Source organism: Fimicolochytrium jonesii, assembly GCF_025526975.1.
Source record: "Fimicolochytrium jonesii strain JEL569 chromosome Unknown EV422scaffold_16, whole genome shotgun sequence".
Lineage (NCBI taxonomy): Eukaryota > Fungi > Chytridiomycota > Chytridiomycetes > Spizellomycetales > Powellomycetaceae > Fimicolochytrium > Fimicolochytrium jonesii.
Window position 1 is genome coordinate 170021 of NW_026515683.1, and position 25492 is coordinate 195512.

The following is a 25492-nucleotide window of genomic DNA, read 5'->3' on the forward strand; positions in this document are numbered from 1 at the left end:
TTCGAGTCTGAGCAGGAGGAGGCTCCGTTGCTAGATGCAGGACATGCGCAGTCGAAGCTGAACAGCGATGTAAAGGTTGCTGAGCCCAAGCCGGCAGCGAAAGAGGATGAGGACGCGGATAGCGATGACGAGATGGACGATGATGACTTGGGGAGTTTTGAGTTTGAGCAAGAAGAGGGTCCTTTGCCAGATGCGGGATTGAACGCTACTGGCGCGGCAAAGGGCGCTACGTCCGAGCTCGCAGAGCACGGCGACAACGCGGGTAGCGGCGGCGAGATCGATGAGGATGATGTTGAGAGCGTCGGGATCGAGGCTGAAATCCGAGATTTAAACCTGGACGAAGATGAGCAGGGTGACGACCTAGACGATAACTCAAGAGACGCTATCTTCTGCCATCTTAGCCGCAAACCAGCAGATATCAAGAACTCTGAAACGATCGCTCCATCGTCCGTATCCAAGATCCCAGTTTGGGGGGCTTCTTTGTCCATCCCACCAACATCCACCACCAGCACGGCAAATGCTCTTCCCACGGCTTCCACGATCACAGCGCCTGCAGAGAAGCCGGCCTGGGGTGCGCTGACCGGCAGCACAACCAATGCTCTCACTGGCAACCCCAAAGCTGCAGCTCCTCCATCAACGGAGAGATTAGCTATGGGTGCTCAACAGTCTGCTCCAACCGCCGTCCTCACAAACACAACTGTTGCTGGCACATCTAGCTCGCAAGCCATCGAGGCTCCTCCGGTAACAGAGAAATCAGCTTTGAACGCCCCTTTGCCCATCCCAGCGGCGCCTATCACAAGCGTAACCAATACCGTCGTTCCAATCACCTCCAAACCTCCAACGGTTCCTCCGTTGGCACCGCTGTTCAGTCCGTCGACCTCCACTACAAACGCCCTCTTGCCGATTACTTCCAAACCGACCACGCTTCTCCCCGTGACAGAGAAGCCTGCTTGGGGTGCTCCACTGTCTGCCGCCGCATCTATCATTGACGCCCCGAGAACCGTGGCAGTCATCCCCGCCGATACACCAGTACCAATAGCACAAAAGCTAGCTGGGACTGCCCCACTGCTTACCTCCACATCTGCCATCAGCACGGCTGATGGTTTAAAAGTTAACCCTGCTGCCGTATCTGTTCCTTCCGCAGCGCAGAAGCCAGCTTGGGGCGCATCGCTACCTGTCCCACCCGCATTCAGTGCTGCTTCGCTCCGCAGCCCAACAGCCCCGCCGTCTACGCTGGACAAATCGATTGCTGAGCCGGCCATCGAAAATGAGTCTTTTACGACAGACAAGTCGCACAGGGCTTGGGCCGCTCCAGCACCGGCGCAATTGTCCGCATCAGCACAGGAGCCTAGCTCCACACCGGACAAATCGGCTACGGAATCTACCACTAGCCACACCCTTTCGCCCGCAAACGCGCCGCACTCCGCTTGGGGCACACCAGCACCAGCGCCGACATTCACACCGGGATCTACCCCCGCTCTGGGCAAGCCGGTCTCGGAGCCAACAACGCTCATCGCTCCTCCTCCGACATCCAAACCGCACTCCGCCTGGACCACTCCAGCACCCCTCGCCGGCCCAGACTCCTCCCCCAACGAGCATAGCTCCCCCGTCAACGTCGACTCCTCAGCCTCCATCGACCTCTCCTTCGACGCCGACGACGCCGACGAATTCGACGACACTGCAGCCGTCCTCTCCATGCTCACCACCCCGCCCACAACCGCCCCCGAGACTCTTCCAGCAACCTTCACACCCCCACCCACATCGAGCACCCTCGCCCCGCTGCCCCCAACCCCTCGCGTCCCGATGTCCGTGGATGTCTCCCCAAGCACCACCCACCAACCCCTGGGGAATCTAAGCCCGCATACGGTTGCGCCGGTCGTGTCGGCGACGACGCCTGCGCCTGTTTCTGCGCTTGGTCTTGATGGGGATGAGGTGGAGGAGGAGATTGTGGAGGAGGTGGTTGAGGAGTTGGAGGGGTTTAGTGGGGATGAGGAGAATTATGTGAATGGGGGGGCAGGGACGGACGGGAAAGCTGTAGATGATGTGAAGATCGGGAAAGAGGGCGCGGGCAGGGTGGCGTTGGGGGGCTCAGGGGGGATGAGAGATGACGATGACATTCTGGGCGGGTTTAGCGACGATGAGGGTGACTATGATGTCGTACGAGCGCCGCTTGCGGACGTTGGAAAGGATGTGAAAGTGGAGAAGAAAATAAAGGAGGGTGGTGAGGAGGCGACCGCGGGTCCGTCGTCGCTGACGAAACTGGGTGGATTGCCGCCGTTGGGTGGGATGATGTCCAAGCTGGGGGCTCCGACGGCTCTTGCGCCGTTGAGCTCGAATGTGGTGTCGGGCGGAATGTCGGTTACGCCGGCGGTGGGAGTCGATGGTGGGGATGCGAAACAACCGACGCTGCTGGGATCTCGCAGCGGCACCACGGCGGGGTCATCTGCACCAACGGGACTCGTTGCGGATGGAGATGCAAAACAACCGACCCTGCTGGCATCAGCTATTCCGGCTGTCTCGTCGTCGCTTACACCGCTGGCATCCCTCAGCACGACCGCGCCAGTGTCGTCTTCTGCCTTGCCGCCAACCCAACTCGGGGCTGCGAAATCGCCAGCTTTGATAGCATCAGACATTTCTGCGGCTACACCATCGCTCGCACCGCTGGCATCCCATGCGGTAGCACCTATCCCCGCCGCTGCGAAACAGGCCCCGGTATTAGCATCAGCGATACCGAGTACTTCCTCGTTGGGATCCCAGAGCACGACCGCCGCCCCCGGACCTTCCTCCCTCCCACCTGTAGTCTCTCTCACCCCTGGCGCAAAACACCTACCTTCGCTCGCACCGACCCTTCCCACCCCCACGTCTTCATCAGGAGCTCCGATGACGACCTCAAACGCGTCCACAATCCCCACGGCCGCAGCACCCATCCCCACATCAAGCCCCGTCGTCGAGGACCCCAACCCCACCCCGCAGTCGCTCCCCACCGTCTCCGATGTGCCATCCACACATCTGAACCCAACGGCTACCCCACCCCCACCAGCATCCACCTCCCTAACGCCAGTCCCGGCACCCACCCCCGCTCCCCACCCCACAGCCACTCTCACACACCTGTCACCCCAGTCCCCCGCCGCGCCCGCACAACCCACAACCCCAACCGACCTCATCGAAGACTCCGACCCCATATCCGACATCGTGTCAGAAGACCTCGACATCTCAGAAGACCTCGCGAATTTCGGGGAAGGGCACACCGACGACGAGGACGACATCGGACCCATCTTTCGGGTCACGAGGACGGTGGATACGAAAGAGGATGGGGGGGAGGATGATGATGACGAGTCCCCGATTGAGTTTTCGGATGATGGGGTGTTGTCGTTTGATGAGGGTGGGGAGGAGGAGGAGGAGGAGGGGGGGTTTTGAGGTTTGGGAGGGGGGTCGTAGGGAGGGATGGGATCTTTTTTTCACTTCGGAAGTGTGTATACTGTATAATTTATTCGTCAAAAATGAGAATATCATGAAAGATATGGGTTTTCCAAAAAAAAAACGGTCGGTGGGGCTTGTAGCGGGTGTCTATCACTCGCTCGTATCGCCGATCTACCGTCCTCCACCATCTAAAACTACTCTACACTACATTATTCAAACCTTACGCCTCCCCACCTCACCACGGCATCCACACATCCCTCCCTTTTTCCGGCCTACCCCTCCCAATCGTCTCCACCTGTCCCCTTTCCTTTGTCAGCACAGGCAAGTTAACACCCATACCCAACAACCCCTCCATCTCAAAAGCCAGTCCGCGTTCCTCCTGCGACGACACCTCCCCGTCCCCCACCTCCCCGGTGTCCAAATACGTGCGAAGGGAAAGTTGGTTGTCGAGCATGGCTGTGTCTTGGGAGGCGGTTGGGAGGTGGAAGAGGGTCGTGTCGGGTATGGATGGGGAGGGTGGGGTTGGTGGCTCGTCAAAATCGTCGATGAGACTTGAAGTGGTGGGCGAGGAGACGGTGCTTGGGGAGCGGGAGCGGGTTGGTGTGAGGGGTTGGAAGGCATTCAAGACCGAAGGCAAGGGCTGAATAAACCGGGAACTGTCCGCCGGCATGGTTTCGGGTTGGATGTTACTGAGGATTGGTAGGCTGGTATTCCCTTTTTTGCGTTTGGCGCCTCTTCTATTCGCTTTTTTCTTCTTCTGGACTCCCACGACGTCCGTGACAGACATTGGACTGCTGAGTGCGAATGGAGTCGGTTCGCTGATGACTGCATTCGATGGCATCGCGGCGGTCTGCTTTTGTTTCTTCATCTGCCGACTATTGGAAGTGGGAGCCGGTTCCTGCATCACGGTCGTAGTTCCTGTGCACTCCTCATTCGACCCGTGGTTGCGCTTTCGTTTACGACCCTCAACTCGGCTCTCCTCACTCACTTCTCGTGAACCTGGCGTCCCATTATCCCTTCTCGGCGGAGCATCCCTTCCCAGCCGGGTCTCCCGCGACCCCTTCCTCCCTCGTCTCTTTCTTCTGTTCGTTCCATTCGAGACACCAATCGTTGGGCCGGTATCGCTATCGTCATCGGCGGCATTTCGCTTTCGCTTGCGCTCCACGCTCCTATGTTTATTCGTTTGCGGCGTTTGAGAACCGTTGGCACCACGCCCTAACCCATCCTCCACCCCACCACCGCCAACATATACAACCTCACCATCCCCAAAAGCCTCCCCCACCATATACATCCCCAACACAACACTGCCATGGCTGTTCCACACCCGTATCGTTTCGCCCTCTCTGTCTCCTTGCGTCCCTTTTCCGATATCTGTTTCCCCGTCGGCTTTCCATGAGGCGCAAAGTTGGGGGAGGTCAGCGACGGCTGTTGTGGCAGGAGTGGGAATGGTGAGGGTGAATGAGACCGGGGCTGGAAGGCGGTTTGAGGGGTTTATGGTGGTGGTGGTGTGCAGAACAATGTTGAGGGTCAGGGGTTTGGTGAGCATTTCGACGGACCTTGTCCGGGGCGGCGAGAGAGTGCTGTCCGGTGGGAGTGTTTCGTTCGTGGCGGCCTCGGCGGGATGACGGAGAAGCCCTCTGTCTGCCTGTCTAATGCGTCTACCGCATGGCAGGTGGGGAAACTGTAGTTGCGCTGTCCCAGTTGCCGTCCTCAATCAGAGTCTGATTCAGAGTGCAAGTTGGTCGACATGGGCGGGTCCTCGGCGACTTTTGCTCGAAAGGTTTTCAAAAGCCTGGATATCAATCAGTGCCCACCGCCGATCTGACCGCCGATGCTTTCTTTGCCTTCCAGGGATTCGACGTCATCCACAGTGCACAGTATTTCTCTAGGGCCCCGTTGCCACCGACAGTCTCAACCCCGATTCGACGGCCATAGAACGACATGACCACCCACACACCGCACACGAGGACGAAAGGTCACAGGAACGCCCCAGTCGCATCGGCACCAGCGAAGCTCTGCGCTGTGTGCAAAGTGGAGCCTTTCAAATACAAGTGTCCGACTTGCAAAGCCCCATAGTGAGTTCTCTGGTGCTCAGTTTTCGAAAATGGCCTCGACATGCGCCTTGTGTTGGTTTTGAAACATATATCTTTACCTCCTTTCTTAGCTGCTCGTTGGTCTGCTATAAGACGCATAGAGGTTTGTCCCACTTTGAAACTTTTTGGGGCAATCGCCCAATGTTATCTGATATTCTCTCTTGTTCAGAAACACCATGTGCGCCGAGTTCACCTACCCCGGAGCTTTCCACACCTGCTACAACAACTGCTGCAAAATCGAACATTAATGTTGAAGACGATGAGACCAAACTTAGTGACGAGCAACTGGCAGGTCTAGGTATGGGAGTCGACGCCGCCCCATGACTCAAAACATCGTTCAATGCTTTACCTGACTTTGCCTATGCTCGTGCAACAGAACACTCCGACCACGTCCGGATGCTTGTAACTTCCACAGAACTGCAACGCATCCTCACTGAACTCGATGGTACACAGAACCCGCAGAAAGCATATGAAGCTGCGTTGCAGAACAGTGAGGTTTTTAGGGAATTCGTCGACCGGGCGTTGGAGGCTGTGGGGCGGGCGCCTGAGGGGGTGGATGGTGCGCCGTGAAATGAGACGCAAGTAGGAAGATTGCATCTGAACGGTGCATAGTGGCTTGCTGCATTGCAAGAGTTATTTAGCCCCCGCTGTGCATCAGCAGTCAAGGTTGTCACGATTCGAAAAGTCAGCCGATGGAGCAAAACGAACAGGGAAGGGTGAGCATATCTGCCTGATGGGATACAATAACTTCCGGCAGTGGGAGGTTATGTGTGAAGTTCCGGCAACAACCACTGTTGGTGGATTGTGCATTCGGCCCACCTTGACCGGTGTTAGTTGCACTTTACATGTGACAACTAGCTCGGCACAATCGAGAAGACCTGCAACCCTACGTATCTCCCGGCGGGTTGCTAGCGCCGGGGCGGACGCCAACAACGTCCTTGTCGCGACGTCCAACTCGTCAACGACGGCCCTGAGCAAGACCCGCTCATATGCAAGCGTCTAACACCACGCACACCCTCCCATACCCACCCCGGAGCGATGATGACGTTCAAACCCAGTGTTGTTATTTTAGAATAAGAGTAAATACATTGTGTATCTGGCTACGAAATATGGTTATACATGATGGGGAATACGCCATGGCAGGTACGCCGGTTGGGTGAAGGCAAGATCTAACATCAAAGCACGACAGCAACAACAGCCGCCACAAAGCACACCCCCACCCAAGTCTTCATTCCCTTCAAACCCATCGCATCCCCACTCAAATCCGGCGGCAGCGACCCAGTCGGCAACGGCGCATTGCTCGCCGCCGGTCCGGCCCTCACCGGTGTGGCCACCGGCGGGAGGTTCAAATAACTTGTTGCGCTCGCGGTCGGATCCACGACGAGGGTGGCGGTCAGTGTAGCGTTTCCGAGGACGATGGTTGCGTTTCCTGCTGTGATGGCGGGTGTGACTGTGGTGTTGGAGGAGGTTGGGGTGGCTGTTGTGTTGTGGGAGGCGGGGGCGGTGTGGGTTGGGACGTGGGAGGATGCTGGGACGGAGGTTGTGGTGGTGCGGCCGGGGACAGCGAGGGTGTCTTGAGAGAGGGCTGTTGGGGCGAGGCTGGCGAGGAGGAGGAGAGCGGTGATGGGGTTCGGCAGCATCATCTTGAGGAGGTGTGAGGTGATGTATCGTCAATAAGCGCTGGAACGAGGGCGAGCGAAGGACTATGACCTCTATTTTATGCAGGCAGTTCACTGCAGCAGCAAGCACTCATCAGCAGCGAGCGGCCAGGCGCTTGGTCGCAGCGAAGAAGAAAAGGCGATAGGATCATAGGAAGAGGGCGAATGGATGCCGTTGGCGGGCCAAACGAGGCTTGCGGGAGCGTTCACTTTGTGCGCTCTGTGGGCGGGCGGGTGTTCCAACGCGTCGCCTCCGCTTGCCCTCCTTTTGCGCGTGTCGTGCGAGTGAACACTGCGACGTGAAGAAACTCCGACCCCCCCCGTCGCAATCCCGTCACTTCTTGCAAAAAACCTAAGCCTAACCTACCCCACCCCACTGGAAACTCAACTCCTCTACAGCCTATTACCCATTCGCTACCAAGTCCTGCGTCTGCCCCTATCTCCATCTCCCGCTATAAACGACATCACTTTCAGTTGGGCTAGGCTGGGGCCTAAACTCATAATTGATAGGGCGGCATTGACGAGGCTGAGGGGAGACACCAAGACACTGTGTTTACTCCAACCAACGTCGATATCGTTCATCTCACTTTGATTTTGGGCCCTGCCCTAGCCCAAATCTGATATCTCGGGGAGACGCTCCATTTGTCAGAATCGGGCTAGAGCAGGGCCCAAAACCATAGTAAGAGGGAGGAGATGGCGAGAGATAGCGGAGTTAGGCGGAGAGATGACGTGCGACTTGTTCTTGAAGAGCTCCGCTCGGAGGGGAGTATAGTGTGGGAGGTGAGTATAAAAGAGATGCCGGGACGTCTCTCTCCGTCGGGATTTTCTAGCGATTTGGACTAGGCCGGATGTGTACGTTGTTCGCATTATACAGTTTACTTCAGCGCTGCCAGCTTCCATCAGTTTGCGACCCGTGTCAAACAACTCCCAAAAAGCGTCGTTATCTGAAGAACCTCAACAAAGACCCCTCCTTCCTGATATCATCAAGATGCGTAAACACCTCCGTAACCTCAGCAACAATTTTGAGGCTGGCAGGCCCGCTGCCTCCAAGCAGCCCACAAAGTACTCCGCGCCCGGAGGACAAGCCGCCGAAAGCTTCCGTGCTTCCGCCGGCTATCTTCATTATCGCGGGAGGATTAAGATCTACGCAGCGCTGCTGGCTGCTCATATCATGCACCTTTTGCTGAGGGTAGCGGACGACACGGATATGCTGGAGCATGCTACGACAGCTCCTCGACGACCGTACCCACCCCTATGTCTGCTCCATTATGCAAACGTTTCGGGCACGCTACTCCCGCCGCTGACAGACCCTTCTCTATGGGGTCGACCAGCTGTCGACACCTATCGGTCCCATGATGACCGCGATGCCCGTGGTGGTCAACGTTCGCACGGAACACTTGCTCGTCCGCCCATTCTCACCCACCGGTCCGACAATCCCATATTACCATGGGAACGCGGCGACTTAGGGCCCGCTCCGACATCCTTTCCCCATCGCGCAATTTACGGCCCCTATGAGAAAGCCTGGACCCGCGTACCAATCCTCAGTGGAGTCTCCGGCGGTCATCACTAAGGACAAGGACACGCTGGCCCAGTATACCCGCGATATCAAGGCGCTGCTATCCATTAGCGACGGGGAGTCGCAATGACCAGCAAAGCAAATCCGACTCACCACGAAGCGTCCAGAGTCCGCCGTACCAATCCCAGTGGAGTCTCCGGGGGTTATTACTAACGACAAGGACGCACTGGCCAAGTACACCCGCGATATCAAGGCGCTGCTATCTATCAGCGACGGGGGCCCACAATGACCCGCAAAGCGATATCCGACTCCAACAAAGCGTCCGGAGTCCGCCGTACCAATCCAGTGGAGTCTCCGGGGGTTATTACCAACGACAAGGACGCACTGGCCAAGTACACCCGCGATAGCAAGGCGCTGCTATCCATCAGCGACGGGGGCCCGCAATGACCCGCAAAGCGATACCCCACTCCGACGAAGACTCCAGAGACCGCTGCACGCAAAACGGGACTCGATGATCAAAGTTCGCTCGCCCATCCGTCCGGCTCTCGGGCGTCTCTGATGTTCCGTTGACATGACGCCTGTAGATGACGAGCCGCCGCCAGACACACTCAGCGGACGTTGCTTTGGCTCCCAAATAGCGCAAGAACATCCGCCGAGCGGTTGCATCAAAGAACCGGCCCCGCCCGGCTAAGCATCCCAAGATCGGCAGAGTTCTGGAGCCCACCATACCAACGTTCGGGAATCCTTCCCGTGCGTCCGCGTCACCGGTGTTCAAGTCTCCCATATCAGAGGAGTGCCCCGGCTCATCATCGTCCTGAACGGTCAGAAATCCTCCGTCGGGTACCTCTCCATCACCTTGGCGAAAGCTCAGAAACAGCAAAATCGCGATATCCACCTACACCTCCACTGGCATCGACTTGAAGAACAACAGCGACTCCGAATCTGACGCTGCTACCACGTCGTCGGAAGGGAGCGAGCGGTACCCCACACACGGAAAGGGCAATGGACAACGTACTTGCGCTTAGCGACGACCACATCGCTTTGCAGGGCAATGGCTCTGATCCGCATTGCTTAAAGCGTCCGTCGAGACTCACACACCGGTCGAGTCACCGCCGGACGCTCACCGCGGACGCTGGGCAACGACCGGCTCAAACCTGTTTCTCAAGCTGACAGGACGCACCAACAAGATCTATGTCAACACAGCCGTGCACACCATCAAAGCCTGCGGGTAATCTCTCGTCCAACGAAACATTCACTTACCAAGCGGATACAGGCGTCCAGTTCATCGTTCCTCTCGCTTCACCATCAACATCGCCGCACTCTAGCTTCGGCATTATGGTGTGCTATGTAGACTCCGGTAGGCTCTTGCGGGGAGGCCTCCCCGGCGTGCCGAACTCGGTGGACGCGTACACTGATCGTAGGTGGAGGGTGCCAACAGGGCAAATGGTCTGAGGCGGAAGACAAGCTTACCGAACAACGGCTCGCCGTCATCAACCACAACCGCGACGACACTCGGCTCTCTCCCGGCAACGCATGTTGCGTTCGGGATCCGCGCAAGCTTGGACGAGCCTGGGGACCACACCGCCGACTCTCAAAGACATAAAGACAGAGGTGGCAGAAGGATTAGAAGCCGTGGAAACGATTTAACAGTGCGCCCCGACATCAGAGCCCGCCGCGCATATCAGCCAGTCATGTCGCCAAACGCCTCGAGCAATCAAGACGGCTGGCGAGTGATGGCTGAGAACCTGGTCCGAAAGTTGGGCCGAGTGAGGAACCAGCAAAAATCAGCAAAACCCTTTCCCCTCTACATCAACCATTTGAAATGGGGAACCCACTGTTTCGTCGGTCTTCTTCCGCATCGTCGGCCTCTTCCCCCGCCGCCTCGTTGTTGCCGAGTGAGAAGACAGAAAGTGAGAAGACAGACGTTTCCTTGAAACCGATTGGAGAGTTTCAGGTTTCATCAGCTCCGTCAGTTCCACCGGGAACGGATGGCTCGGCGGAGGGAAGTCCCCATACTTGATGTTCACATTGCTTGGAAGCGAGACAGCGAGAACATGGAGTGGACTGTCGGAGCTGCACGTTTCCCGACTCCGCCTACAGCGGTTCCTTGGCCGCCCTCCGCGAGCTTGGCGACCCAGAGATGTCGACTGGGTAGATTACGAGTGACCCAAACCACTCGTACGTGGCAGTCAAGAAGTGAGGGTTACGTTGCGAATATTGGGGGAGCGCTCAGTGTCGGAATGGACGGGCAACAAATCAGCACGGCCGTCCTTAGACATCACGCCGTCGGGTACCTGCATATCCGCATTTGTAGTGATGACACCCTACCTCTCATCCCCTCGCCCTACTCTTGAAGGCGCAGGCCGAACACGAGGAGGCACAGGCATTGGTCGTCGAGTCCCAGCACAACCGACACCAACGAGCGGCACGCCCCAGCAGAGATCGAAACCATTTCAGATGAGATCGCAGTCCCTCAACCACTCAACATCCGTTGACGACGAGGGCGTATAGCGGATGCCCTTCATTCGCGACGAAGCCAAGCCCAATCGCCGCACCACGTGCCCGAGCCTCGCCGGCGCTCAAGCTAGCCTAAACCATCATGCCGTCTCGAGCACAGCGGGGGACCCGACAACACCTTCACCGGGCCCCCGTGTGCCATCCTTCAATCAAAGCAGCAAAGCACATCGGCGTCGGAAAAAGGGGGCCTACAATAACTGTCTGCGTATCTCAGTCCAACGACACCTGTTGACGATGCAGCCACCTTCCTACTATATTAAGATATTTCTTTTTCTCGCTTCACGGTCCCACACCAGCCAGCCATGCCAGGCAATGAGAAGCTTATGACTTCTCCGCCTCGCTCTTCGCCACGAGCTGCACCAGACTTTCAAGCCTTAGTTCGGCGAAAGCGAAGGACAAACAACAAGATCATCAAAACCGAAAGCAAGCCGCGGAGGAGAAGGCACGCCAGAACTGGGTCCTGCCGGGGGACGACAGACAAGTCGTCCCCAAATCCGTAGATCCCTATACAAGATACATGTAACGGCCCTCCAATATCAATCCGGCCCTCGGGGGCCCAACGGATGCCGGGTACCGTTCAGCGACCCCACGGGTGCTTCTGTGTCATCCTCCATGTCGATCTCCCCCGACACCTTCTTGAGCACCTCCTCGGCACCTCCAGCGGGCGTGGCCGCGTGGGCCCTAGTTTACGGTTATCGAACCGCAGTGGCTTTTGAAGAACGTGAACAAGCCCGCTGTCCCCTAAAGAAACTCGGGGATTTGTTCCGTGACAAGGCTACCGTCAAGATGATCGATTAGACGCCTTCCACCCCCCCGCGGAAGCGCAAGAACAATCGACCAATATGCTGATTACGGAACAGCAAACGGAAGGGATGGTCCTCACGAAAGGCACTGAGCGCGCCGCCTGACTGCAACCACTGCCGACTCCGTCAAAACTCTCGCTGCTGCACCGCCGGCTCCTACAACTACTTTCGACACCGTGTGACCACCATCGACACGTCCACCACGACCGACTACATCGACCCTCTACATCAACCATTAGAAATGGGGAACCCACTATCGAAACGTACATGAGGAGGCCAGCGCGAGGCGACTGGGGACTGCTTCGGCTTCCTAATGGAGCACAATGATTCCAGGTCATTGCGCCGTACGTCGAAGTCATCGAGGCATACATAAGGACCGCCATCACTGATGCAAGCGGCGAAGTGAGGGCATATACCCGCAGCTCATACGAAACCTACAAATGTAGGTTCCCAGAGCGCGTTGCCTCGTAAGTATATGATAATCTGTCATTCTTTCACCTTACGGCGGGCTGTCCCCAAGACTCATATGTGGTATTCCTTGACAGATTCAACGGCTCTTTATCGAGCTTAGCAAAAAAGGGATTGAAGGGTTACCCAGGTAACGAAAAGGGATTGGAGGGACGAGCTGCTGTGAAGCGTACAAATTCGATGCTCAAGTCACCACTTCCGTCGCGTCCGTGTCCGCGTCGAACCCCTGCTGCAACGGCGGCCGGAGGTCACGCACGAAGTCCCCCCGAAAACCTCAAGCCTTCTCTCGCTCATCAGGGCGGTCGTCGTGTGGTCTCCACCCCTGTGCAAGATCAACAACAAGAGCGCCACGCGCCTCACCCATCTCCAGATGCAGCAATGTCGGTCACCGGCTGCGGGAATCAAGCCGAAACACTTGCTACTTGATTTCCCCGACGCCTCGAGTGGTCAAGACGTCCTCGCCTCGTCGTTGAAGATCTTGCCGCTATAATCCACCAAGGTAATCGGTCTTCTCTTTCGCAGTCGTCTGAAGGGAAACTGACTTTGGAGTATTTCATCTCGCATTATGCAGGCATGAAGCATCACGGACTTGGGGATGACGGGCTCTACGACTGGCTGGGGGTGCTTTACCAGGAGCGCTCCCCAATATACTTCGAGAGCTCCATTCGAGTTACGTTTTGCCACAAGCGAGCACGATCAGTTAGATATACGCAGGACGCTATGCGCCCATCCCCCGGGATCGGAAAAAGCGTTGGAAGCCATGCCCTCCGCGCGATCCACTGCCGTACACGAACCCCATCCCCAGCGACATCAGACCGCGGCGGCTCTCCCAGCAAACGAGAGCCATATGTAAGAAGCAGAACGACAACGGGCGACAAGTCCCCACAGGAAGCCGCGTCTTCACGTTCCGCCCCAAAAGCGATGGTCCAAAAGCCCGCGGTCCCACGGGACCTGAAAGAAGGCTGGAAGCGGTGCCCTCCGCGCGACCCACCGCCGTACACGAACCCCATCCCCAGCGACATCAGACCGCGGCGGCTCTTCCCATAAACGAGAACCATTCATAAGAGGCAGAACGGCAGGCGATAAGTCCCCACAGAAAGCCGCATCGCCACGTTCCGCCCCAAAAGTAATCATCCAAGAGCCCGCAGTACCACGGGACCTGAAAGATGGTTGGAAGCGGTGCCCTCCGCGCGACCCACGATGGGCTCGCCGCTAATATCGCAATTGTTTAGTGGCAAAACGCAATTCCCGGTCCCCAACACCGGAACCAAGCCCTCCACCAGAAGCCCTCATCCCTACAGCGCCATTACCTCAAATCTTGATTCCACCTTCCAGCCCGGCCGATGTCCCACTCATAGTCATACTTTGCGATCGTCCCAGTAAAATATCTTTTTTCCTGGTTGGCAAGAGGTCTGCGGCCATAGTCAACAACAATGTCATCGGCCAACGGAACACCTTCAACGTCATCCAATCATCAGCCGTGGACCCACCACCAATCTTTGTTTGATACGTGTCTGAAAAGGTAGTTAACCTTGCACCCGTCATCTTCTCTATTTCTTGCACACCCATCTAAGCACGCATTTCCATGTTCCCATCTTCAAAGGACGACGAGACGGCCCGCAAGCAACTTTCGCCTTTTCCCCCTTGCCCCCTACGCCAACCATTCGAAATGGGTAATCCACTGTTCCGTTCGTGATCCGCCTCGTTGCCGAGTGGGCAGCCGCAGACGGAGAGGCAGACGACGCAGACGCAGAGAGAGACGCAGACGCAGCCGGTGGTGACTCCGCCCCGGCAATGTCGTTCAAAGGGCGGAGAGAAACCTCCTCCAGGAGGACCTCGTTCTCCATGAAGGATCGTCCTCCTTCCGCAGAGAGACCGGTGACTTAACTCGTGGGGGAACACCCGCGATCAGCCAGGAGCTGTCGGTGGCCACTGCGTGTGGAGCGTCCTTGGGCCCCACGCCCATCTACATCCGGCGCCGCAAGTGGCCGCCTTTGCCGGCGGCCTTACGCAGCAAGGTAAGCTGATTGTCTGCTTGAGATGTGCATAATGTGGAATTTTGCTGACATCGTTGATTTGCGGTTCGCAGTTGGCGGCAGAGCGGGGATTTCGGCCCATGAGCTAGTAGACTGTTCCAAAGATTTGTCAGCCCCAAATTGAACAACGTTCTCCCGGGAACCCTTCGCAAATGTGAGTTGATAGTGAGATCCTTGCCAGAGATGCATTCTCTCATAATGTCATGCGCGAGGCAAAGTTCTCTTCGATCTGGCGTGCAATCTTCTCATCCCATTCTCTTCTCATTCTCGCAGTCATTGTACACAGTCAGATCATGTGAAACTTGGAACGACGCTTCTTCGAAGACGACTTCGGCTTCTGCGTTTGAAGCCACGGCGGGTGACGCTCCGGATAGCGCTCGTCACGACGAAAGCAAACAAGTCGACACCATCGTAGTATTCGTCCAGTCCGTTACCGCCGGGGACTCGTCAACAACCACCACCGCTCCTGTCGATAAAGATCTCGAAGCTTGGCGTTCGGCGTCCGTCCCACCCCAACAACCAGTACAAAGTCTTCGCGGTGGGTCGGGGGGCAAGTCGCCGACTGGAGCGGCTATCATCCGCCCTTCTTCCCGCCCTCCAAGCTTCGAGGATGCCCGAATCAGGCAGATTCGGGAAAAAATGCTTCGATTCGTAGACAAGCGTGCCGAGGAGATCGCGAGGAGATCGCGAGGATCTCCGCGGAAGATTTGGTGCGTCGCCTGCGGAGATTGCGACCGAAAAGGGCTTCGACGATGGAAGCTTGGCGTGCGGCGCGAATGCCGCCTAAGAGCCATCGTCTACCATTGCGGCGGAACTGCCGGTCAGCCTGATTAACCAAGCAGCTTCGGTGCACGTAAGCCTGCCCATGGACGGGTTCCGTCTCCGGAGGACTTGAAGACTTGCTGCTTCGTTGGTATCCCCCGATGCTGGTGCTCGCGAAAAATACGACGCCGATGTCTACTTCCCTGACTGCTGGGAGGCCTGATGAGCCGTCGGTCTGAAGTAAGCCCTCCTTGATGCTTCTTGCCAGGTTTTCATTTTGTATGCATTATTTCTTACCTCCTTCCATTCAGCATCAATCACTATTTGACGACCTTGGTCGCTCCTCGGAGGGCGAAAACTTCATTCCGGCTTTGTGCTCAGTCGAAGGAAAGCATCCTGGACCATCGAAGATCAACAGAAAGGACGGAATCGCTACGCAATTGTTTTGGGCCGAGGACACAGGCATGAATCCCAAGAAACCCGTCGGCCCAATGCGTGTCCTCGCTCACTGTGTCCGCTAAGCTGCGTATACGGCGCTCCTGCGGCAGCCGCAGCTTGCTGCTGCACTGGTGGGTCCCACTGGGCCCACCCTGTCGTTCCCAGACCTGTCCGCGACAAATCGTGGAAGCTGTGGAGATCGCGTCAGCGAGCAATGTACAGAAATGGAATGACATGATGAACCACGGACGATAGCCCTGAGAACCTCTCCTCCCGGGGTTGTAAGGCCCCCGTAAGATCCAGAACTCATCAACAAGTGTGCCCAAACAACGCCGCTATTGGTAGCCTGCCGGGTCATGTGAAGAGCTTGTCTCGCCCCTCAAGAGGTTGCCGGGGCGCTCATTCGAGTGACGAAAGGCCGATGAAGGATGTTCAAGCGACGGGGACTGAGATGACGTCGCGGGAGACAATGATCCCTTTCCTCGAGCCTGCTGTACCTCAAGCAGAAAGAAGTTTAGTGATCAGTCGGAGAAGACTTCGAATGGAGGAGAACAGATTTTCCGAGGGAGAAAGCCGCAAAACCAGTAGCCGTCGTCCCGGCTACCCGGACAGATGCCCCGCTTTTCGGGAACCCAGGTTGAGCAAACCGCCCGGACTCTTGTGGCAAACCGCGGCGAGCGGGGATAGCAAACGAGAAGCAACGATAGCCTCCGCATGCGCGTTGCCGCACACTCCATCCGCCGGGGTTTGCAGACGTTCCCATCCAGGAAATCCGGGAGAAGATGCTCCGATTCGTAGACAAGCGTGTCGAGGAGATAGCGGAATGGAACTGCGCAGAAGCCGGAGAAGCCCACTCGTTTCAGCGACTACATGAGCTCCGCGGACCCCTCTTTCGCTGTAATCTCGACTACGTCCGCGAATACTTCGAATACCGCTTCCAAGGCACGGCGTTCTTGAACGCGCTTGCGAGCGTGGTACTCTTGTCGCTAAGGTGGTCAACCTTGCGACTCAACCATCCGACATGGACTCCCCGTCCGCATCTGCCACCCCCGCCTCCTCCTCCATCGAGATCATCCTGAACATGGATGGAGTGCCGCAAGCAGCGACACCGCACCTTCCTCGCGCCACCTCCCCCCAAGCGCCGCCGGGTGGTCTCGGACAGCCCACGCGCATCTGCCGCAACCGGCCCCAGCATCGGCAATGAGGTTATGGCGGCCATTGCGCGAATGAAGGCGGAGAACTTGGAGGGGAGACGCGGACCTCCCGCTTGGAGGAGGTCGCCCCGTTTTTCGAGGAGGATTTCCCAATGGACCGTACGAAAGTCCCAGTCTGCGGACTACAATTGCTGCTGCCCGCGGGGGGTGCGGTGTTTCCGACCGAAGCGGAGGGGGTTGGAGGTGTTCTTGCGGACGCCCGGCAGGTACATTACCCCGGGCGTTCGCAGGAACTGGGGACCTTCGCCCACGCACGGAAACCAAGCCCCGCCTCCCCTCAGCCCATCATCCATTGCATCAGACGCGACAAAGACCTCGGGTCCGGCAGACGGCACCACATCATCAACCGCGGAAACCTCTGTTTCATAAACGCGATCCTCCAGCGTTTATCGATCGCCTCAATGAAGATGACGAAGTCACTCGTACCGAGGCCAGCGCAGGCAGCCATTCGGTAGCCTACGAGGAGCATCCCTTTTGCTGTTTTCACTGTCTTCCTCGACCGAACACCGACTTACGAACCCGCGTCACCCACAAACTCGCCCGTCAGCGCCTCCGCAACCCGTTCGCGAGTGGTGAGGGGATAAAGGCGTCGCTTTTCGAGTCAAGTCGCCGACCGGAACGGGCACCATTCGCCCTGCCCTCCATCCGCCGGGGTTTGATGATGCTCGAATCCGGCAGATCCGAGAGAAGATACTCCGCTTTGTAGACACTTGCGTGGAGCAGATAGTGAGGAGGACTTGGAGCGCCGCGCGGGAGACTGCGAAGGAGAAGACCCAAGCTTCACTCCACCGAAGTTCATGCCGCCCTATGTGGATGGAAGACCCCAACTACGTTGTTCGAATGTTTCAGAACATAATTTACTAATTGGACATGTACAAGACTGTCTATGTAGCGCATGTGCTCGAAGACTTTCTGATGCACTTGGACATTCATTTCAATTGGACCCACTTTTCAAAAACAAATATCGTGCATGATGATGAATCCGATGCTAGCGGTGTTGGAGGGTCCTTTGGCATCACGGCCTGTCGCAGGCCTTTCTGCTGATGCCCGTACCACCTTATCGCTCCTCCCTGTGTCTGGTGTGTATGTTACGATAGACGATCCCATATGCGCCTGAGAGCTCATGGAGGTTCATGGCTGTTTCCGCGCGTCTCCCTTCTGTAAATCTCGTCTTTCCGTGGGAAACACACACAGGTGGGGAACATTGAAACAAGACACCCTCTCTGGCCCTTCAAACAGAAGTCACCATGATAGCAATAGGTTTTGGTAAGGGTTCACAGCTTCAGCACCGCGAGGAATTGCGCCCCCCGTCCCTTGTCAACCCCCTAACTTTTCCTCCCAGAGGGCTCCGCCAACAAGATCGGCGTCGGCATCATCGAACACACCCCCACCGGCGCCGTCAACGTCCTCGCGAACGTCCGCCACACCTACATCTCCCCACCGGGTCAAGGCTTTCTCCCCCGTGACACCGCCGTCCACCACCGCGCCCATGTCCTCCCGCTCACCCAATCCGCCCTGGCCGAAGCTAAGCTCACCCCGAAGGACATTGATGTTATTTGCTTCACGAAAGGGCCGGGGATGGGTGGGCCGCTTGTTTCTGTAGCTGTGGCGGCACGAACGCTCAGTCTGCTGTGGAACAAACCGCTGGTCGCCGTCAACCATTGCGTCGGACATATCGAGATGGGGCGAATGATCACCGGCGCGGATAACCCGGTGGTGTTATACGTCAGCGGCGGGAACACGCAGGTGATTGCATTCGCGGAGCAGCGGTACCGGATCTTTGGGGAGACGATCGATATCGCCGTCGGGAACTGCCTGGACCGGTTTGCGCGGATCCTGAACCTGTCGAACGATCCGAACCCGGGATACAATATCGAGCAGATGGCGAAGAAAGGGAAGCGGTTCGTGGAGCTGCCGTATACTGTGAAGGGCATGGATGTGTCGTTTTCCGGGATCTTGTCGTTTATTGAGCAGTTGGCTGCTGAGGGGCTGAAGCCGGCGAAAGGACGGAGTGGGGAGAAAGAGGTGGAGGAACCGATCACGCCGGAGGATTTGTGTTATTCGTTGCAAGAGACGTTGTTTGCGATGCTGGTGGAGATCACGGAGCGGGCGCTGGCGCATATTGGGGCGACGGAGGTGTTGATTGTGGGTGGGGTTGGGTGCAATGAGCGGTTGCAGGATATGATGGGGGATATGGTGCAGCAGAGGGGTGGCTTTTTGTTCGCTACGGATGAAAGGTGCGTTAGTCGTTTCTTTGAACAATCATCTGCGAGATTCAAGTCATTCGACTCGAAATGCTGAACGCCTCCGATCTCCACATAGATTCTGCATAGACAACGGCCTCATGATCGCTCAAGCCGGTATCCTGATGTACAAGACGGGACATACCACCCCGTTAGAAGACACGTGGTGCACGCAAAGGTACGTTTATGCCATGACCTTTCTACCTAAACTTGCAGAGTGGCGCCTTCATGACTTGACCATCCCATCGTCTGGACATCGCAAACACCCCGCTAACCTTGTTGGTGTTCACAGATATCGAACGGACCAGATGCTCGTCACGTGGAGGTGATGTCGATAGCTGTGAGTCTACAGTGCGGCGGAGTCAAGTCGGGATGGAGCGCGTCGGGCGGGTGGTACCTCGGCAGGACATGAAGCTTCGCAGAAGCGGGACACCTTTATACGAACAGTATGCATCACGGCGCACAGATTGACATGTGCAGGAAACGCGACAATGAATGGTCTACCGCCGTCGCTAGCATTTGAGAATGGCCGCACCAGCCGCCTCTCATCCGGCAATTCCCGGCTACCCATCCTCCATGGGGCAGGTGAGGAGCCGACATCACTTTCGCCACCCCTGGCCAATCCCTACGAATCACGCAAACACGCAGGACGCCGTTGCGGGCGCCGGGGTAGCGGGTCGGTGATACGGGTTCGATGCACACTGAGGGCGATTGTGGGATATAGGCACTTATGGGGCTACGGACTGCCCTGAGAACACAGATGCACCAATGACGTTTGTCCAGTTTCCGGGGTTTCAATCGAGCATTTCTTAAGCACTTCCTCCATAAAGTAATTCATGCATGCTAATTATGGAGGGCCTTAGAGAGTGTTTGCAAATGTAATATCTATATGTATATGTGCGTGCCTATCCTGGCTGCTATATGGTTCGTAGCCTATGTAGATGTGTCTCGTTCCTCCTCAATGTGATTGAATAGATGTGCCCAGCCAGACATCCACCGCAGAGCAAATAAACACGCCGATCTCTGGGCTTCCAGCAGGCGCGAGTTCCTTCTATCTGACGCAACCACCAGCCAACCCACCGCATCAAACCACCTGCATCCTCTTCCTAACATCCTCCCACCCCGGAATACTTTCCATCGCCCCCTCACCCTCACACGCCATCCCCGCCGCAGCCGTCGCAACACTCAACGCCTCGCCAATAACCTTCTCACCCACCAACAGCTCCTGCAACGTCCCGATCCGCCTCTCGCCCATCATCTTCACCAGCGCGGCGAGGAGGTAGCCTACAAACGTATCGCCGGCGCCGGTCGTGTCGACGAGTTTGACGTTGGAGAGGGCGGGGACGCGGACGGTTTCGAGTGTGGTGTCTGCGGTGTTGGGGCGACGGAAGGAAGCGAGGGCGCCGTCACCGCCGAGGGTGATGATGACGAGGTGTAGGTTGGGGAGGGTTGTGAGGAGGAGGGAAGCGGCGGCAGCGCCGATGTCCGAGTCGGATTGGGTCGCTGTTGTTTCTGCGACTGTTTTCTCCGTGGCCGTTTTCAACTCCCTCTCCCTGATCTGCTTGGCGATGGATGCGGCCTCCGACGCGTTCAGCACCAGCACCTGGGCATACTCCACTTTGACCTTCTCCACGAAATCGGAGGGACACGGCGCCGGGTTGACGACCACCACCAGCCCCTTCGCGCTCGCTTTCTCCAAGACCCTGTTTGCGGCATCGACGTTGATCTCGTTCTGCAAAACGACCCAGTCGCCTTTGGAGAAGGCGTCGACGGCGGCATCGGCGTCCGCGAGGGTCAGGAGGTGGTTGGTGCCTGGGAGGAGGACGATGGCGTTGTCGTTGGTGGCGCTGCTGACTTGGATGATGGCGCGGCCGGTTGGGTGGGTGGGGTCGACGGTAAGGAGGGAGGTTTGGACGTTGTGGGTGCGCATGAGGTCGGAGACCCAGACGCCGTCTTTGCCGATGCGGCCTGCGTGGTGCACATTTGCGCCGGCCTAGGGAAGACGACGATTGAGCTTGCATGTTACAGCAGGGAGCTCTGATAACGTATACAACATACCTTTGCCAAAGCGACGCTCTGGTTAGCGCCTTTGCCGCCGGCATGGACGGCGTAGGCGGAGGAGCCGATGGTCTCGCCTGTGAGGACAATGTGCGGGACGACAAAGACGTCGTCGACGTTGACGGAGCCGAAGCAGAGGACTCTTGGCTGGGACATTGCTTTGAACTGCGGGGGGCGGGCGAGAGCGGTGGGCAGTGAAATGTTCTGAAGCTGGAAGACCGTTCAAGGGTTGCTGTTGGAGCCGTCAGCTTGAAAAAAGCTCCTCATTTCCAGGATGCGCGCGTGACTCGCGGAATTGAGGAATTGGGCCCACGCGCACGCGTAACACTCGAATAGGACGGCATTATAGTTGGGCCAGCGAGGCATATGTACTGTACATCGCAAGGAACGTCAGGTAGCGCCAAACAAGAGCTCGCCCCGATCCGCAAACGCAAACAATAAGTATATCCACCTTCCACATCACCCATCCACATCCATAGGCACGGCGTCACCACCCTCACCCCGCCTCCCGACCTCCTCACAAAGTGTCCCAAACACCAAACTCATATCCATCGTCACATTCGCATATCGCTCCAGTCTCTCCCTCGCAGCCTCAATCTCCTGGTCACTTCCACTCCCCCAAACAAGCGGCGACGGCACGCCGTGGTGATGCAGGCCTTCGAGGCGGATCTGGATGCGCGAATCGCCGTCGATGTTGGTGGTTAGCCGGAGTGTGACGGGAGGTGTTGGATCTGATTCGTTTGCCGAGCGGATGCTGATGTCGAAGATGAGCTGGGTCGGTGGCGTCCATTCCACCAGCGTTGCCGTCATGGTATGCGAGTTTACCAGGGCGACATCATTCCCGGTATCTTCGGTATCAATTGACCACCCTGCGGTGTGAACATTGAAGCATGACGCAACAAGGTAATTGAACACCAGTTGTCGTCGCACGATCTTTAGGATCGCATGCAACTGGGATGAGTTGGTAAATGGGACCTTGCGGATGCTTAGACCCGGTAAGGATGGAGCGGACGGGGAAAACACCATGTACTGGGTGGTTGTTGCTGCTAGTGGTGCAGGTGAGGGAGTGGTAAAGAGCGATTTGCCGATAAGGTACGGTAGGAGTTCCGCCTCTTCAGGTGTCCCTCCATTCATCTGTTGATTGAGTTATGCAAAGTTTTTGAGAATATGGATCGAGCAATATTCGAAACATCTATAGTACCTACCAACAACTCCAAAAACGTCCCAGTCGCATTTGTCTCCCTCAGGGCTCCTTCATTACCAGGCCCATCCGCAAAGACAGCGAGGTCGTCGCCCGTCGCAACCGCCGCCGGGATCGCGGGCTCGAAGCGGAGGAAGTACGAGACATTGGACCAGTCCTGGGATGTGGGCAGCGGTTGGCGGAAATGGAGCGGGGCCATGTTGCGCCAAGACGTGCTTTGTATTATGGAGTAGTCCCTGAGAACAAGCATGACGCAGGATGAGTATCGCGGTAGTGTGAAGGATCCTCCTGGCAACTCAAAGCAGTACCTCGGGTCCGTGGCAGGAGGCTCATCCTCATCCCGCACAAGATGCCGAGTAACATTCGAAGCCAGGGTAGGTACCGGTTGCCCAGAGGGTTTCAATTCAACGAATGCTCTAAACACATCGTCGCGCGGCAGCGAGGGCCACGAGTCGACGTCCAGCAGAGTAGCAGGGCTCGCCCAGTAAGCTATTGATATTCCAAACTGCCTCTCGTGCATTGCAGGCAGTCCATGGCCTTCCAGCATCACGGAACGGTAGTCGTTCCCGCTTTGCACCCTAATACGGCATGACATCTCAGTTTACACGCTCCATCATCGAGGATCTAGACCCACTCCACCCCGAACTACTCACAGTTCGAGCTTCAGTATATCGCTCAAATCGTTCTCGATGCAATGCAGCTGATGAAATGCGGAGTGCTTATCCAGAAATGCGAGCGTCATAAGCGTTTCCCTGAACGCGTTATAGTTCCCAATCCTGAGATATGGATGGAAAGAGAAAATGGTCAACCCCGCCGCACATGAACGACTCGTGGGAATAAGAACTGATGCGTACGTCAGCATGCCATGCAACATTCCATCTGCCTCTTCGAGTGGGATGGAGTTCGAGCTCAGCTTCTGTGATTATATCACGATCTCCTCGCGAGACCGTCGTCTAGAAGCTCACCAGTTCGTGTTGTTCATCCTGCATATGCGTTTCGGTTGCATATGACAGTCTAGTCATTTTGACTTTCCCATCCAGGAAGATCTCCGCCTGCCAAGGGCCGATGTTTCAGTTTCAAGGATCCCCAAGATTTCCTTCCGCTCTTGAGAAACCTTACATCAATAACAAATATGTTCCCACAGATAGTGACGGTTGAAAACGCCGCATCATCGTCTCGGTGCTCATAGAATTGCAGCTCACACTCCTCCGTAAGAGACTTTAGTTTCGCGATGGTGGCGTTGAAGTCGAGGTTCGGCTCGTAGGCTGCTGGATGGTCTTTTAGGATGTTGAATAGACACACTCGTAAAGCCGCTTCGTAGTGTTGGGTGCTCGTCTCCATGGCTGCTCTTCTCTGGGCGATCAAGAAAGAAAGTGAGCGCCCCGATGAACAACAGGGAAAGGTAAAGCGGACAGGATGTGCTTCCACGCTACACGCACCTCGGACAAACCCAGAACATCCTGATTCCGGTAGTCCTGCACATCAGCCTCCAACTTCGTCACCAACGCTGCGACATCGTTCTGCGAGCCGTAGGGGTTTGCAGTTGTTGTGAATGCGCCTGCCGCTGCGTTGAGAGTAAAATGTGGTGAGAATGGAAGTTTCAAGTGGAAGAGCAACGGAAGGAGACGCAGGGCATGCCCCACCTACAATTTTGGGTTTGCTGGGGTGCTGAAGGGTCCGTGGCTTCCGTTTGGAAAGCGGTACCTGCTGTGCGAGTGGTCGTTGTGGATAGCATTCCTTTGCGGCTGCAGGCTCCCTGAAAGTTTTACTCGTTTTTGGCCAAAGGGGGACGAGAAGGGAGACCAGGACGAGGACAGCAAGGAGTGTTGGACCCGTTCTTCTTTCTTCGACATCATGCTTTCCCCATCGCCGCCAGGAGACACTCTCTCAGAGACTCCGCCTCAGAAACAACTCTTCCCGATGTCAGCGAGGCCCAAACGGAAAGCCGCCGAAGCCGCCATTGCCAAACTCACCACGTCTCAGGACCAAAAACCGAAACGTCAACGGACCACGACGACATTCAAACCAGTGACTTCTTCGCCAGCGCCTGTAACATCACCTTCACCAGCACCCCAGGACCGCACGGCTCAGAAGTCGAAGTTGAAGCAAAAGAAGAAGCCCCCGGCGAAAGCAAAGGTCACTGCAGCCGATGAGGAACCATCCAACGCGTTAGCAGCTTCATCCACAGGACCCCAATACTGGCTTATAAAAGCAGAACCAGAGACCAGGATTGAAAACGGGGTAGACGTCAAATTCAGCATCGACGACCTGCGCGAGAAGAAGATATCGCAATGGGACGGCGTCAGGAACTTCGAAGCACGGAATATCATGCGCGATAAGATGAAAATCGGCGATCTGTGCTTCTTCTATCACTCGAATTGCAAACTGCCGGGGATCGCTGGCATCGCTGAGGTCGTTAGGGAGGGCTATCCCGATTACACGGCTTTCGACCCTAAGCACCCGTATTTTGACCCGAAATCGGACACGGATAACCCGAAATGGATGATGGTGGATGTTCGCTTTGTGCGGAAGTTGCGACGTTTCATCAGTCTCAAGGAGTTGCAGCAGTTACAGGCGCAGGCTATTGAATCCCAAACAGCTGACAAGCGAAAAGGAAAGCGCGGACAAGCAGATGGGGATGATGACGGAAAGGACAGCGATGGAGACGTTACAGAGGGAAAAGTGCCCGCGGTGGCCTTGAAGGACATGTTTCTCCTCCGTCGCGGCAGGCTCTCGGTGCAGCCAGTTCGTCCGGTGGAGTGGGACTATATTCTGAGCCTGGAGGGAGACGAAGAGGGCAGTGTTGAGACATAGTAGATGTTGTGTCAGCCGGCAGCGGACGACGATGGATCAAACGACGAAGGCAGTCCCTTTACGGTGCCGTCCGGTCTGATCCGCGTAAGCTGTCGCCATGTCGGCGAAGAATTTGGGGAATGGAGGTTCTCTGTAAACCAACAATAACCCGCCACACAATCATCAGCTTGGCCGGAATGCCCATCGTATCCTAATGCAATACTGTCCGAGCGGTGTCTTGTATATACAATTCCTTATGTGATGCAAGTCAT

At 56.6% G+C, this 25492-nt stretch overlaps 8 protein-coding genes across 8 annotated transcripts; 4 read left to right on the forward strand and 4 right to left on the reverse strand.

The window, feature by feature from the left end:
* Positions 1 to 3655: 3655 nt before the first annotated feature.
* EV422DRAFT_507231 (uncharacterized protein) lies at positions 3656 to 4966 on the reverse strand (the record flags this gene model as incomplete). The annotated part of the gene is made up of 1 exon (XM_053068644.1): positions 3656 to 4966. One exon carries the CDS (start codon positions 4964 to 4966, stop codon positions 3656 to 3658), a length of 1311 nt encoding a protein of 436 aa, XP_052924439.1.
* Positions 4967 to 5164: 198 nt separating this feature from the next.
* Positions 5165 to 6165, forward strand: EV422DRAFT_97827 (uncharacterized protein). The gene is made up of 4 exons (XM_053074558.1): positions 5165 to 5495; positions 5585 to 5616; positions 5683 to 5811; positions 5890 to 6165. Exons 1-4 carry the CDS (start codon positions 5362 to 5364, stop codon positions 6081 to 6083), a joined length of 489 nt encoding a protein of 162 aa, XP_052924440.1. The 5' UTR covers positions 5165 to 5361; the 3' UTR covers positions 6084 to 6165.
* Positions 6166 to 6554: 389 nt separating this feature from the next.
* Positions 6555 to 7346, reverse strand: EV422DRAFT_533556 (uncharacterized protein). Its single transcript, XM_053070606.1, has one exon. It carries the CDS (start codon positions 7154 to 7156, stop codon positions 6689 to 6691), a length of 468 nt encoding a protein of 155 aa, XP_052924441.1. The 5' UTR covers positions 7157 to 7346; the 3' UTR covers positions 6555 to 6688.
* A 9345-nt stretch (positions 7347 to 16691) lies between these two features.
* On the forward strand, positions 16692 to 17508 carry EV422DRAFT_97911 (uncharacterized protein). Its single transcript, XM_053074559.1, has one exon. The coding sequence runs from the start codon at positions 16797 to 16799 to the stop codon at positions 17292 to 17294; it is 498 nt and encodes a 165-aa protein (XP_052924442.1). The 5' UTR covers positions 16692 to 16796; the 3' UTR covers positions 17295 to 17508.
* Positions 17509 to 18036: 528 nt separating this feature from the next.
* On the forward strand, positions 18037 to 19578 carry EV422DRAFT_97945 (Gcp-like domain-containing protein). Its single transcript, XM_053074560.1, has 4 exons — positions 18037 to 18191; positions 18268 to 19162; positions 19248 to 19346; positions 19461 to 19578. The coding sequence occupies exons 1-4, from the start codon at positions 18173 to 18175 to the stop codon at positions 19495 to 19497; spliced, it is 1050 nt and encodes a 349-aa protein (XP_052924443.1). The 5' UTR covers positions 18037 to 18172; the 3' UTR covers positions 19498 to 19578.
* A 508-nt stretch (positions 19579 to 20086) lies between these two features.
* EV422DRAFT_97966 (Ribokinase-like protein) lies at positions 20087 to 21533 on the reverse strand. Its single transcript, XM_053074562.1, has 2 exons — positions 21227 to 21533; positions 20087 to 21161 (listed from the first exon to the last, which is right to left on the reverse strand). The coding sequence occupies exons 1-2, from the start codon at positions 21380 to 21382 to the stop codon at positions 20253 to 20255; spliced, it is 1065 nt and encodes a 354-aa protein (XP_052924444.1). The 5' UTR covers positions 21383 to 21533; the 3' UTR covers positions 20087 to 20252.
* Positions 21534 to 24512, reverse strand: EV422DRAFT_98033 (uncharacterized protein). The gene is made up of 9 exons (XM_053074563.1): positions 24075 to 24512; positions 23867 to 23985; positions 23547 to 23780; positions 23393 to 23479; positions 23282 to 23310; positions 23081 to 23203; positions 22736 to 23005; positions 22432 to 22663; positions 21534 to 22360 (listed from the first exon to the last, which is right to left on the reverse strand). The coding sequence occupies exons 1-9, from the start codon at positions 24160 to 24162 to the stop codon at positions 21686 to 21688; spliced, it is 1857 nt and encodes a 618-aa protein (XP_052924445.1). The 5' UTR covers positions 24163 to 24512; the 3' UTR covers positions 21534 to 21685.
* Positions 24348 to 25241, forward strand: EV422DRAFT_497528 (PUA-like domain-containing protein; the record flags this gene model as incomplete). The annotated part of the gene is made up of 2 exons (XM_053067952.1): positions 24348 to 24994; positions 25085 to 25241. The coding sequence occupies 2 exons, from the start codon at positions 24348 to 24350 to the stop codon at positions 25239 to 25241; spliced, it is 804 nt and encodes a 267-aa protein (XP_052924446.1).
* Between the last annotated feature and the right edge of the window lie 251 nt (positions 25242 to 25492).

What these genes read in the sequence shown, in the direction of transcription:
- EV422DRAFT_97827 (XM_053074558.1), top strand. Translation starts at nt 5,362, where the DNA reads ATGACCACCCACACACCGCACACGAGGACGAAAGGTCACAGGAACGCC. An exon ending in CCGACTTGCAAAGCCCCATA is followed by an intron (nt 5,496 to 5,584) that starts GTGAGTTCTCTG and finishes CTCCTTTCTTAG; the next exon opens with CTGCTCGTTGGTCTGCTATA. An exon ending in CTGCTATAAGACGCATAGAG is followed by an intron (nt 5,617 to 5,682) that starts GTTTGTCCCACT and finishes TCTCTTGTTCAG; the next exon opens with AAACACCATGTGCGCCGAGT.
- EV422DRAFT_533556 (XM_053070606.1), bottom strand. Translation starts at nt 7,156, where the DNA reads ATGATGCTGCCGAACCCCATCACCGCTCTCCTCCTCCTCGCCAGCCTC.
- EV422DRAFT_97911 (XM_053074559.1), top strand. Translation starts at nt 16,797, where the DNA reads ATGGAGTGCCGCAAGCAGCGACACCGCACCTTCCTCGCGCCACCTCCC.
- EV422DRAFT_97945 (XM_053074560.1), top strand. An exon ending in TTGTTCGCTACGGATGAAAG is followed by an intron (nt 19,163 to 19,247) that starts GTGCGTTAGTCG and finishes ATCTCCACATAG; the next exon opens with ATTCTGCATAGACAACGGCC. An exon ending in GACACGTGGTGCACGCAAAG is followed by an intron (nt 19,347 to 19,460) that starts GTACGTTTATGC and finishes TGGTGTTCACAG; the next exon opens with ATATCGAACGGACCAGATGC.
- EV422DRAFT_97966 (XM_053074562.1), bottom strand. Translation starts at nt 21,382, where the DNA reads ATGTCCCAGCCAAGAGTCCTCTGCTTCGGCTCCGTCAACGTCGACGAC. An exon ending in AGAGCGTCGCTTTGGCAAAG is followed by an intron (nt 21,162 to 21,226) that starts GTATGTTGTATA and finishes CGTCTTCCCTAG; the next exon opens with GCCGGCGCAAATGTGCACCA.
- EV422DRAFT_98033 (XM_053074563.1), bottom strand. Translation starts at nt 24,162, where the DNA reads ATGCTATCCACAACGACCACTCGCACAGCAGGTACCGCTTTCCAAACG. An exon ending in ATGTTGCATGGCATGCTGAC is followed by an intron (nt 23,204 to 23,281) that starts GTACGCATCAGT and finishes TCCATATCTCAG; the next exon opens with GATTGGGAACTATAACGCGT. An exon ending in GGACGTTTTTGGAGTTGTTG is followed by an intron (nt 22,361 to 22,431) that starts GTAGGTACTATA and finishes CTCAATCAACAG; the next exon opens with ATGAATGGAGGGACACCTGA.